Source organism: Mycteria americana, chromosome 8, assembly GCF_035582795.1.
Source record: "Mycteria americana isolate JAX WOST 10 ecotype Jacksonville Zoo and Gardens chromosome 8, USCA_MyAme_1.0, whole genome shotgun sequence".
Taxonomy (NCBI): domain Eukaryota; kingdom Metazoa; phylum Chordata; class Aves; order Ciconiiformes; family Ciconiidae; genus Mycteria; species Mycteria americana.
The window spans coordinates 18,876,573-18,889,081 of record NC_134372.1 but is presented as its reverse complement, the minus strand read 5'-3'; the positions used below and the strand labels follow the sequence as shown (position 1 = coordinate 18,889,081).

The window sequence follows — 12,509 nt, the reverse complement described above, 5'->3', positions numbered from 1 at the left end:
TTTTTCTCATCTGCTATAGGCACTTAATATATGCAGCACAAAAGCTATCTTAAAGCAGATAGAAACTCTGTCTCTTGAGGATATTTCTCAAATTCTGTCAGTCTTCTCATCTATTCAGAATAAAGGAGACAAAAGGGGTTTTCTGAGCATAATTCTCTACTGATGTAAGGACACTGCTTGTCACATGCATTATGGCCATTTTTTCATGGTGCCATGTAGTCCTAGGCTAGGTAGTTCTGAACCTGACAGCTGCATTCCTGCATTCCTCCTTTTGCATTCCTGCAAACCTCCTCTGATGTATGTGAGGAGATCCTGAATGCTAGGTAGATCAGAAATCATGAGGATTTAATTATTCTGATACAGTGGGTGGGGACTACTACATTGTAGTTATTTCAGATGCCAACAAAAAAACCTCAGAAGTTATAAATAGCACTGCATTTTCCTGCACAGTGCTGAAGCACCAAAACCTTTCTACCTTCTGAATTATAGGAGGGACTCTCGTGGGGGAGTTATGCCTTTATTTTGCAAAAAGCAGTAATGAATTGCCTTCCCACTTCATACCTTTGGCTACAGCTGAACAAGACATAATGACTTAAAGGTCTTATTGAGTCATAAGATTCATTATCCAGCACTGCAGAATTTTTCCTTGCTTTCTAGTCTTTTGCTTTATTTCCCAAAATCTCAGCTCTACTGTCATTGTATTGACAGGCAATTTTATTAACAGATTTTTTTTAAAAAGCTGAACTAAACCCAGGTACTAAACATCAAACTACTACATTTTAAGTTTGGGATGCAATTCTCAGACTTCTCTGAAACAAATATGTCCATTTTGAACTGTCTGGTTTTTTGGGAGATAATGAAATGCAATCTGTGTAGTTCACATTCTTTTCCTAGTAAAGGAAAGTACATTCAACATTTTTTATTATTAAATTACTGCCTGACAGAGATGCTTGTGTCCAGTATAAACATTAGCCCTCTTTCTTTGTGAATGTGGTTATTGAAAGAATATGTTCATATAGAACAGATATACTCTGTGAATAAGCCTTCAGGACACAATTTTTACTTGACCCACATTTCAAAGAGGATTTCCTACACAAACGCTTTATACAGAACACATTCATTAAATACTACTACCCTAAGTAACACAGTAAAAAGAGATTTGGCAGGGGAAAGAACTCTGCAGACCTACCTTTCCTTTGTCAAAGTATTCTATGATCTTCTCATACAGATTCTCTTTCAAGTGTCGATAGGTCTGTGAACACTGGAACTCTGTTGACATGACTTGGGGTGCACACTGTTCATCTGACCACTGAGGAAAAAAACACATTAAAAACCCATATGATTTTGGAGTTCAACATTTCACACACACATCCCCAAGGTCCAGTCTTTTTTACCCTTCTGCAAAGAAACTGGGAAAGGCACTGGGAATGTTTTCATTACCTCTTCAAACAAGTGCTGTATTTCATGTGATAACCAGGACTAGACATAACATTTTAAAAACTTGTGTTCCTTCCTGCCCTCCACCCAAAAATTTTGGATAAAAATCTGTGTGAGAAAATTAGCTCATTTTATTTCAGTGGTGTCATCTTGACTGATTTGGTTTTGATTTTTTGTATTAGAATATTTGTATATAATATTGTCTTTGTCTATACCAATACATGCAATATACCTCATATTTTTGTATGATCAGAAAAGTCAAAATGAAGTTCAAGTGAAATAGCACTGTGAAAAGCCAAATTTATATGGTTCTGCACTAAAAGAAATTCCATAAGTAATCTCAAATTTTTGCTGAGGAACATTTAAATTTTGAATTTTCCCTTGAAACGGAAATGCATCTTACTGACCATTTCTATTGATAACGTCAGTTACAATGAGAATAAACATTAGTTGTAGCAAAAAATAATTACCAGCCACAAAAGAAAGCAAACATAATTTGGCAGAGTAATCTATATTATTTAAAATGAAAAGACAGATGTCCCGCTGTGATAGCTGAAAAAAAATGCATATAATTTTCATCATTGTTATGTTTGCGATAGTAAGAAATTGGCAAAATGAAAACCACATGGAAGTTAAATGGCTTCAGGATTTGCCCACAATGTTCTCACTATAAAGTAAAACTATTTTGCTACAATGTTTATTTTTACCAATATGTGGCTTTTAATCACTTATTGAAAATACAATTTCAGCAATTAATGTTAATTTTGTATGACCTACTGCAGTATTTTTAACTGGAAACTTGAATACCCCTATGGAAAATAACTAATATGCAGTAAATCAGAGATTAAGACAGTCACATTTTATTTATAAATTTGAAAATTGCAAAAGCTTATTTATATATTGAGTTTAGAAAATTTAACCTTCAAGAGCCACGTATGGAGTAGAAGGGTATATGCTGCTTCCGTGTAATTCTCACAATCTAAATGAAGATCTCGCAATTTGTACAAATACCTGTTAGAGGAGAGAACAAGAATTAGACTAGATATTGACATGACTGGAATACTAAGTGTCAAAAAAGTTCTAGATAAACTCTGTAATGCAAATGTCATAGATGTCATACAGTCACTACCCAAAGAGTCTTTAAGGACACTCTGAGAGGGGTCTGTGCATTTGTTCAGACTTTTCTGTGTTCTCTTTGTATGCTGAAACATTGTGCACAAAAGGAGGAGAAAGACCTAACCTCCTTCTGTGAATTGCTGTCAGCTCCACCTCGAAGAGGAAGAGGAAGAACTACTAGACTCAAGGTCTAAGTCAGACCTCCGAGTCCATTATTTCTGGACTGTTACTAAAGATAGCTGCCTTTCTCTGTAGCACTTTTTGATTGCATGTAAACACTTTCCATGTAAATAGATGCAAGCACAACAGATAACACAAGGTAAAGGAGAAAATGGAAAATACCAGCCCAGAAAGACAAAACAAGTCCCTGTACAACTTTGAAGGTGGTAGGGGCAGAAGAGTTGTTCTACGTTGCCAGTGTTCTCCTTGATCCCTAGGGCAGCATTGCTGCTACAAGCACAACCATTGCCCATCATGTGACTTAAGCAACATCTTTTCCAGCAGCCAGAAAGAAAAAGTGCATCCCAGCCTCTTACACACAACAGGAGTTTTGACCCAGGAACCCTGACACCTTGCTGCAGCAGTTCAAGGCATTACCATTCCCAGTTGTCAACCCAACTGAAAGTGTGTCTCCCTCAGCAACGACCACCGAGGTAGCATTGTTTCTCCCTGGCCACTAACTCATAGCTCCAGGTTTAGCTCTGAATCACCTTCATTGCTCATTTCAGCTGAGATTCTGGGCTTTGTACTGCAGTGGCTGAGGTGCAGGTCATTCTGCAGATTTTGCAGAATGAGAGGAGAGGCAGGAAATAGTGAGCTTTTGAACTGCAAGATTTGCTGCAGCTCATGCAAAACCTTTGGAGACAGTAAGAGGCCATGTCACATCTGAAAGAATTTGCCAGTATAGCTATAGCTCTTACAGAAAAATGTTTTACTAGTAATTCTGCATTGCAGGTAGTGTTGCATACTTGAAGATACTTGGCAGATACTGGCAGTTCTACAAAACTTGAATGTTTTTTTCTGCCATTCTAAATGTATGATACGCCCTCCATCAAACCTCAAATCTAGCTCCATTTTCTTTATTTAAAACAATAGACAATGAACGTTGAGTGATTTGATCAACTAAAAGTTGATTCTTGGGGAAAAAAATGCTGCTCATGAATACGTATGATAGATTCCAAACCACTGAAGGCTAAGCAAACAAAGGAATAAGAATATAAATGAGGCCAGAGCTACAACAGAGTCATTGTGGACAGTAAACTAACATTAAGTAACAGAAATCCAAGTACAATGACAAAAACAGAATTCATAAGAGAATATTATTGCCCTCTCCCAAAGAGATGCAACAGAACAACTGCCATACCTGATATACATCTCTTCACGGTTAATGTCCTTGTAGAAATTCTAGGGACACAAACATTTAGAAGTTATCTTTAATGTCTTTTATTAAAACACAAGAAAAGATATATATGCTGAAGTTTTGCTTTTCTTGCTAGTTGGACAGCATAAGAAATATATTATTTACAGATTATCTTAAGTTTAAACTTGGCACTACTGCTTCAATTAATACTTTAATTAGTTATTAGTATGTGTTATTATACATACATGTGTATACTTCTCCTAGTTCACTAATGAAATCATTAGTGAAAGTTTTTCGGTTGGAGAAGAGGAAAATATTGTTATCCAAATGCATTAATGTAATAAATTACATGTTCTGGCTACACTTGATGGCCAGAAAAGAAGCTGATATTTATTGAAGGTGATTTGTAACACTGTTGATATGTAACACTGTTGTGCAATACCTCTAAAGGGGCTAATTCCAGGACTAAAGCCCATTTTTTTCACCGTAACATTTTTGCAGGTATATGAGTTGCTAAGGCTGTGCAAAATGTATGACAAGAATTGCCTCCTGAAGAGTTGCAGAAATTTATACCACATTGCTCAGTGATGACTGAGGAACAGAGAGTATGTGAGTGCAATATGTATTAATCATGTTCTCTTTCCAACCTTCAACGTTGACGAAAGTTCCTCTTCAGCTTAGAGGAATTTCCCAGTGGAGGAATCTCTCTATGAGATGTCCTCATTACAAAACAAGAATAGAAAAAAAAGACGGGGTGATCAGAGACTCAAATCTTCTTGGCACTTTAGTGCAAGTGTATCTTGCAGGTTTCTTCCCCAGACTTAAAAACCATAATTGCTGAGTTGCTAAAGCAGCAAGTGGGTTAGGTCCTCATGCAAAACTTGACTCTGGCAAAAGCCCACTGTTACGTTAAACCTATCAAAAAATAAAGGTGTATGAACAGTAGACTTCCTTATTTATCCACAGATCAAAGTGGATATAACATACAAACAAAACCAAAGAACCGAGTGGATGTTGCTTTCAGGTTTGTGCGTATATCCATGCAAATAGATATAAAAATCTCTCGCCTCAGAGTTTAAATCACTACTAAGCATTGTCAGCCACTCCTATCCCCAGAAAGATTTACCTTCATCTTTAGTAAATGAATTCTAAAGCTCTTCCCCATTCTCACACAAGAATCATGAGAGACAACATACCAGTAAGTTCACAGTGCAGCTCATGCGATTGTCCTTGCTTTCATCATTCATCACAGTTCGGTAATCCAGCAGTTTCTCCAAGAGGCCTTTAACTAGGCTGACAAAACTTTCAACCAAGTTAAAAATGCTGGGATACTGACACGCACACTCTGTAAGACTGCCAACACAAAAAAATGTTTTTACAATACTGTGAAAATTAGCAACCCATCAACTGAAAACCTGTTTGGACCCGAAGACAAATACTGAATTAGGGCTAAAGCAACTGCAGAATGCACTGGAAATTCCCTTTGTGGGTTGCTAATTTAGATGTCCAGAAGACAGATGGGATATAATCAAAAGGAAAAAAATGAAACATTTACTTTTCCTGTCTGAAAATGACTTCAAATTCAAGGGGCATACCCACAATTTCAGAACGGAGTAACCTGCATCCATGGTATAACAAACTCAAGTCTCTGGAATGCCACACTATGGCACCAAACATTAGAGCTTCCTTTCCTCTATTATCATGCAATATAAAATGCAACAATTATTTCCTTCTCTTTGTACAGTTACATGTGAGTAGAAAGTTCAAACTAACATAAATTACAATTTTATGTCAAAAAAGACATTCACGAACAAGACCTCACCAGAGCAATTTGCCACTGAGAAATAAGCAAAACCAAACTATAAATTCTCTGCAGATTAAAAAAGCAGTTAGTCCTCTTTTGGTAAAAATATAGGAAAGTGAGTTTTATACATCATCATCAGATTCCAATTTACATTAAAAAAATATTAGCATATCCTGTTTCTATAAAGTGCGGAAGTGATTTAGGAATAGATATTTCACATTACTATCATAGCTTTGTTTTCAAACTTAACTGTTTAAATCTTATTAAATGATTACCAGCATCTCATTAAGGATTATGTTCTTTCTTTGCTTAAGAGCTTGTTTCCTCTCCTTAGCATTCTGATTTTCCATTGGGATTCTCTCTGACAAACTGCTTTATATATATATATATATATATATATATATATTTATATATGCATGTATTGGGTCTGGCTGAGATGGAGTTAATTTACCCCATAGGTGCCCTCATAGTACTGTGCTTTGTATTGGTAGCTAGAAAGGTGTTAACAACACACCCGTGGTTTGGCTACTGCTGAGCAGTGCTGGCACAGCATCAAGGCTCTCTCTCATACATCCCCTTCACCCCCAAAGGACAGCAGGGGCAAGATCTTGGGAGGGGACATAGCCAGAAGAGCTGACCCAAACTGACCAAAGGGATATTCCATACCATATGACATCTGCTCAGAAATAAAAGCTAAGGGAAAGGAGGAGGAGTGGGGGGCATTCGTTATTATGACGTTTGTCTTCTGGAGCAACTGCTATGTGTACTGAAGCCCTACTTCCAGAGAAGTGGCTGGACATTGCCTGCTGATGGGAAGTAGAGAATAAATCTTTTGTTTTCCTTTGCTTCCATGTACAGCTTTTGCTTTGTTAAACTGCCTTTATCTTGACCCATGAGTTCTTTTCCATCTTACTTTCTTCTCTCCCTGTCCTACTGAGGAGGAGACATGATAATACGGCTTGGTGGGCACCTGGCATCCAGCCAAGGTCAACCCACCACAATGCATAAAGTAGTTACGTGTATATTTGGCATATTCTATTAATAACATACAAAAATCACCATGTATTCTCACAGGAAAATAGTAAAAACAAACTAACAATTGCAAAATTATCCCGGAAATATTCTGGAACTGCTCAGCTTAAGCACACAGTGACACATTGTTATTAATTTCTGATCTCTTAGTGTTTCATTAACAGCACTCAATTTATAGGCAAATATATTTAATAATTTATTATTACTCTTTAAGTACACTATTAGTTTTTTAAACTTTCATTATAAAGTACTAAGTTTTAATTAATTGCAAAAATAACTTTTTACTCCTCAGAATTATTTAAACTGTCTTCAGAAAATACATATTCATATTAACTTCAACTGCAAAGAAATCCTCGAAGCTTTGGCTTAGAATGGGACCCCAGTAAAGTACCCAGTCTCAAAGTTCTAACTCAAGCAAAGTAAAAACAGCACCTAATATTCATTCCTTTGATTGTACAGATCCAACACAGAGTTATTTTGCTGAGACAGAGGGAGTGTGTACATGCACGTCTGAAAGAACATTTATATTTTACAAGATGTGACAGGCAGAGGCTAACAGATAAACCCAGAATACTTTAATTGCTGTTGTTTGACTAGTCTGAAACAATAACTGAAATGCTTAAATAATTATTGAAACATAGCTCACGACATTAAACATATTGCAAATGGAATGTTAAATACTAAAGAGTCTGAAGAGTTGACAATCGACAGAATAGGCTGGAGCACATTAAATGATATCTGTGGAAAAGAAAGTAAGAAAGCCTCAGAATCATATAGGAGATTGGAATACTATACAGGAAAAATGGGGTTATTTTACATATGTAAGTATCAGAAAGAGGATAAGATGCTAACAAAGGAAAGTACAGTCACCATTTAAGTGACTATTATGAACTTTTGCCATAGGTTCACTTGGAGTGACAGCAAACAAGGCAGATCCATGAACATTACTTGACTGTGAAACGAACATGAGTCACCAAGGCACCACGTTTCTTTCCAACACAAGTAGAAAAACATTGACATAAAATGCAAGCTATTGCTAGATCTCACCCAGGATATAGTACATAACTCCAGTCACTAAAGAAAGATGAACTGGAGTACACATAGAGGAGAACTACAAATGAACAAGAGAGAGGAATACCTGTCTCATGAGGGAAGATTTAAAAAGTTGTCTTGCTCAGCTTTATACAGTAATCCCAACAAAAAGGACCCATAAAACTACAGAAGATTTTTTTTCCCCAGGAGGGATCAAGAAACCCTTGAATTTTTAAACAGAGCTTGAAAAAAATGGAAGTTTTAAAATAAAAAATATTTTCAATAAAGCTCGAGAAAACAACTGCATAACATGGGCCACTGCAATGATGGGGAACTGGAAAGCTTCCAAATGCTCTTTTCTGTTGTGCCTACATTAGTAACTAAAACATGCTAGAATTCATTTTCTGAGCCTAAGGAAAAGTGGCATAGCACAAGTATTCATATAGCTAGATTCTCCTCCGTTTTATGAAAACAGGGTAGCCTTGTCTATTCTGCCTGTTTAGAACAGCCTCCCACCTGTTCCATAGTATCCCAACTCTTCCTTGGTGTTGTCTGGGACAGCGTTCATTAGCACAGCTCATAACCCTGCCATAGCACATGCTAACATTTAGGACTAGGGACAAGTGCAAGGCAGTGATTAAAATTCTGATGATCCTACTTAGTTTATTGGTTATGGGGAAATTCCCAGCAACTAATCCACACTTACCAGTGTGGGTAAGTGTTGGTTACAGAGGTAAGCATCAACACATGACGGTCATTGACTACTGCTAAATATCTGCATTCAGGTGGCAACTGGAACTGTGCAGGAATATGGACAGTTACAGGAAATTAGTTGATGAAAACATGACCAAATTAATAAATCTAGAGCCCAGTTTAACTGGGTCTCTATCCATTTGGAACAGGGAGTTGGGGACAGAGGCTTGAAATCCCTGCTTTGAAACATGTGAAGGTAGGAAAATTTAAAACAAAACAAAAAAAACCAAAGAAAAACAACAGAGAGAACAGGGTCCTACCACAGACAAGTCACCAGACTCTGCTTCAACTGTCCCTCTACAGGCTTCATTAAACAACTTCAGGGATGGAACAAAAAATATTATCTGGAGATAATATGAAGTGACATCTTTAGAAATGTGGAAACCTTGAACTTGAAATCTTGTAGAACATGGGAGACTATCAAGGGGGAAAAAAACCAGATATGTCAAAGAAAGAAGGGTACCTTGGAAAGGCAGGAAGATCAAATGCTATGTAGTATGTTTGATGAGACTATTTAACTGCACTACTGAAAAATGGGATTTAACTGGATAGGTACCAGTTCTCTAGAAAAATATTTGAATGTAAGAGTAAAATGTAAACAAGATAAGCAATGTTACACAGCTCAGAAAAAGTAAACTTCAAAGACTTTCATAAAAAAGATCTGAAGGAAGCTTTTCTCTTTGCATTGATAAAAATCTCAGTTTGAATACTCTCTCCAGCTTTAAGGCAATGTAGATGTAGACATTGTAGGAATGTCCAGAAAACATTGCATATGATAAACTGAAATATTGGGGTTGTTCACCCTAGAGAGAAGACCAAAGGAAACTTGATAGCAACTTTCAAATTTGTTAAAAGCTGCTGCAAAGAGAAGCAGAATAAATGATTCTTTATGTCTCCTGTGGGTAAAACAAAAAATAATTGGCTTAAATTGAGGCAAGGAAGATTTAGTATGGATATTTGGAAAAAAACTTACTAGCAGCAAGGAAAGTTTAGCACTGCAATAAATGTCCACTGTGTCAGCTGAACCCCCGGTATTGGAGATGATGAATTGTAGCGACAGTTCAGGCAGGCATTGCAGTTTAGGCTTTGCAGCAGTGTGATCAAGAAAACTATGTACTTACAGGCCTGTTTTCAGTCATACCAAGAGCTAGTCTGAACATCTCTGCATCACCTCTTAGCTATCCTAAGACTTGGAGCCAAAGAGTAAACATTCAACATTGAAAAATTACTTTATTGCTCTCAATTTACATAGTAGTGCATGTTAGGAAGTGAAAGAGACATTTTTAAAACTTCATCTGTCCTTGCCAGTGTATCATTTTCAAAAAATAGTTTTATATTGCTTAAAAAGTGTCAGTAGTTTTACTTTTTTCAAGTCTGCCTCTCTATATTTTATCTGCCTCCTCATAGGACAGAAATTAAAGGAACATAGCAAACATTTAAATTATGTTTGATTTAAATGACATTTCTTTTAAATTATACTATTTAATTAGAATATAATTACATATTGTTTACATAAGGTGACATTTACATACTATTATTTAATTATATAATTCAGTATTTTGAATTTTGAATATGAATTTTGAATGTAGCCATATGAATTTTGTCATGTAGCCATAGCCAAAGTGCTCCAGCATTTTTATGCTTAGTAACTACTAGGCTATCAATGCTTGAGAAAGTGTATGATGAGCGATGTACTTTCTCACTGTCACAGTCTAAGGAACAAAGCTAGGAACAAATTCTCAGAGGCAGACGCAAGGATTCCACCACTGTCCAATACATCACACACCCAGCCTGCCACAAGTGAAGACACAGCTTTGAAATCTGAGAATAAAACTGAATGTGGGCAGCCAAGAAAAGAAGGAGATGCTATATCAGACTTCAGGATTGTTAGAAATACAGAAATAGAAACATTTTTATTAAACTGGAGCACTTCACAATATTCTCATTCCAGGATAGTCACTTTATGTAAATTCAGAGAATAATCTCTTGGAGTCCAATCTAGACATTGAGAAAAGCAAGTAAGACATTTTAAAATACCTTCCTATTAGTGTGAAATAAAAACAAGAAAGGTTATAAAGAAAAATGCAGAAAAACCTAAAAAGTGGGGTGAATATTTTACTATCTTGGCTTGAAAGTAGGATAGAGAAATGCAGGTTAGGTATAATTTCTTCATAATTTAGCTGGAGCACAAAATACTGAAAAGCAACCAGGAAAATAGTTTCAATGAGCAAAACTACAATTCAAATAAGGTTTACTGAAACAGCATGCTATTTCCAGCCCCTTCATAAAAAAAGCTGCTAAGATTCTATTGTATTTTTAAGTGAGGTTACCAACTTGAGAAGTGGGAACAATAAAATAAAAACACATCCTGAAGGCATTTATTCTCATGCACTACTTACATGGACTCAAACAACTGCATGTAGTGTTCATCCCCACGTCCTCCTTCCACTTCATGGTCCAATTTCAAAATGATTTCATTTTCAAACTAATAAAGAAAGAAAAATCAAAACACTGAGCAGATATCCAGAGGTCAAACACATTTCAATATGGCATCAAAAGAATATCTTTGTATGATTATATCACATATTCCCTAGGGTTAAATGCTTGAATATATTCCAGTTGAATAATGCTCATCTGACTATCTCCAGATACCTGTTTCTTAGTACAAACTGATAAAATAACCTGAGGAAACAGGCTTACAGTGTCTGTATTGTGGGATTTCATAGAATATCTCTGATTTGAAATGCAGGATTTCAGAGTAAGTAGAATCACTTTCATCCAGATAAAATATGAACAATCCTACAGTATGCAATACGTTATTTAATTGCTATTTGTTTATCTAGATAGACCCTAATTGCTATAGGGTCTATCTAGACCCTAATTAGGAAACAGTGACATATAAACAAAGACAGCAAACAAGCTATTTTTGTAGTTAAACACAATTCTTTCCCCTCTACTGCATCATTTTTTAAATTTTACTTTACAGTTGTGACACTACTTCATTTGGAGCCATCAGCAGCCTTATTTCTAAACTTGTAAGGTCAAAAAGTACCTTTTTCCCCTCTCTGAATTGAAAAAGAATCTATGCAGTCTGTGTGCATACAAAGAGAGAAAACCTGTTAATATTTCTCCACTGGTCACACATTGTTAGCTATCACTAATCAGCCAACTCTTAAAACTCCAAGGCTTCTAGGTTTCCTTTTCTCCCAAACTTAGCTTATAGAGAAGCACTATATCCCAGTCTGCACAGTCACCCTTGAAACTTCAACCTAACTACTGGGTTCAGTCATTCCTATAATAAATCTCTTGAAGCTGGGTATCTCAAGATGTTATCTATATTATTTACTTGCCATTCCTGTTACACCCAGTAACAATCTCTCTTATACTCTTCAGGTAGTTTTATGTAATTAAGCAAGGGAACAGTATCTCACAGTATTCAGAAAAAGATAAAACCTGTTTTCAGACCTTGTCACCCAGGTGAAGAAAAAGTTGTCTGGGAAACTAATGCTAACCTGCAAAGTTGTTGTTACAAATATGCCTGTGAATTGTCAACCACAATAGCTTGCCATCTTTAAAGTGTAATAAACTCTGGCAACATCTCTGGAGAATTTCTAGGTAATATAGCATTAATTTACCATAGTAATATACTATTACCTCTTAACAAAATGGAAGTATATGTTGGATTATATTTTAACCCAGCACTTTGCAGGATCATACCTTAATTATATAAAGCCTTTTTAAAATGTTTTTGTGTTATTGCAATATAAATATACAGTTGTAATTTGTCATTTCAAAGCCTTTGCAATACATTATACACAGGAAACTGCTTTATTATTTTGAAAGGGTTAATCCAATCTAACATGTTTAGATCAGAATTTGTAATTAGTTTGCAATGCCTTTACCATATATTATGCAGACTGCATTCAGGTCTGGGAAATTAAAATTGTGGAAACTATAATACATGCCTATGGTTTG

General features: G+C 36.0%; 2 protein-coding genes across 3 annotated transcripts in view; both read right to left on the bottom strand.

The window, feature by feature from the left end:
• Window positions 1-12,509, bottom strand: part of SPDL1 (spindle apparatus coiled-coil protein 1) — a 367,882-nt gene that overhangs the window by 133,255 nt on the left and 222,118 nt on the right. The window lies entirely within an intron of this gene.
• The window catches only part of DOCK2 (dedicator of cytokinesis 2), a 221,710-nt gene that overhangs the window by 30,922 nt on the left and 178,279 nt on the right, over window positions 1-12,509 (bottom strand). The window contains exons 34-38 of the mRNA XM_075511018.1: window positions 10,934-11,019; window positions 5,110-5,266; window positions 3,917-3,957; window positions 2,358-2,448; window positions 1,190-1,309 (exon numbers count right to left, since the gene is read on the bottom strand). Of these exons, the coding sequence (XP_075367133.1) occupies window positions 1,190-1,309; window positions 2,358-2,448; window positions 3,917-3,957; window positions 5,110-5,266; window positions 10,934-11,019 (495 nt within the window). The remainder of the gene's footprint in view (window positions 1-1,189; window positions 1,310-2,357; window positions 2,449-3,916; window positions 3,958-5,109; window positions 5,267-10,933; window positions 11,020-12,509) is intronic.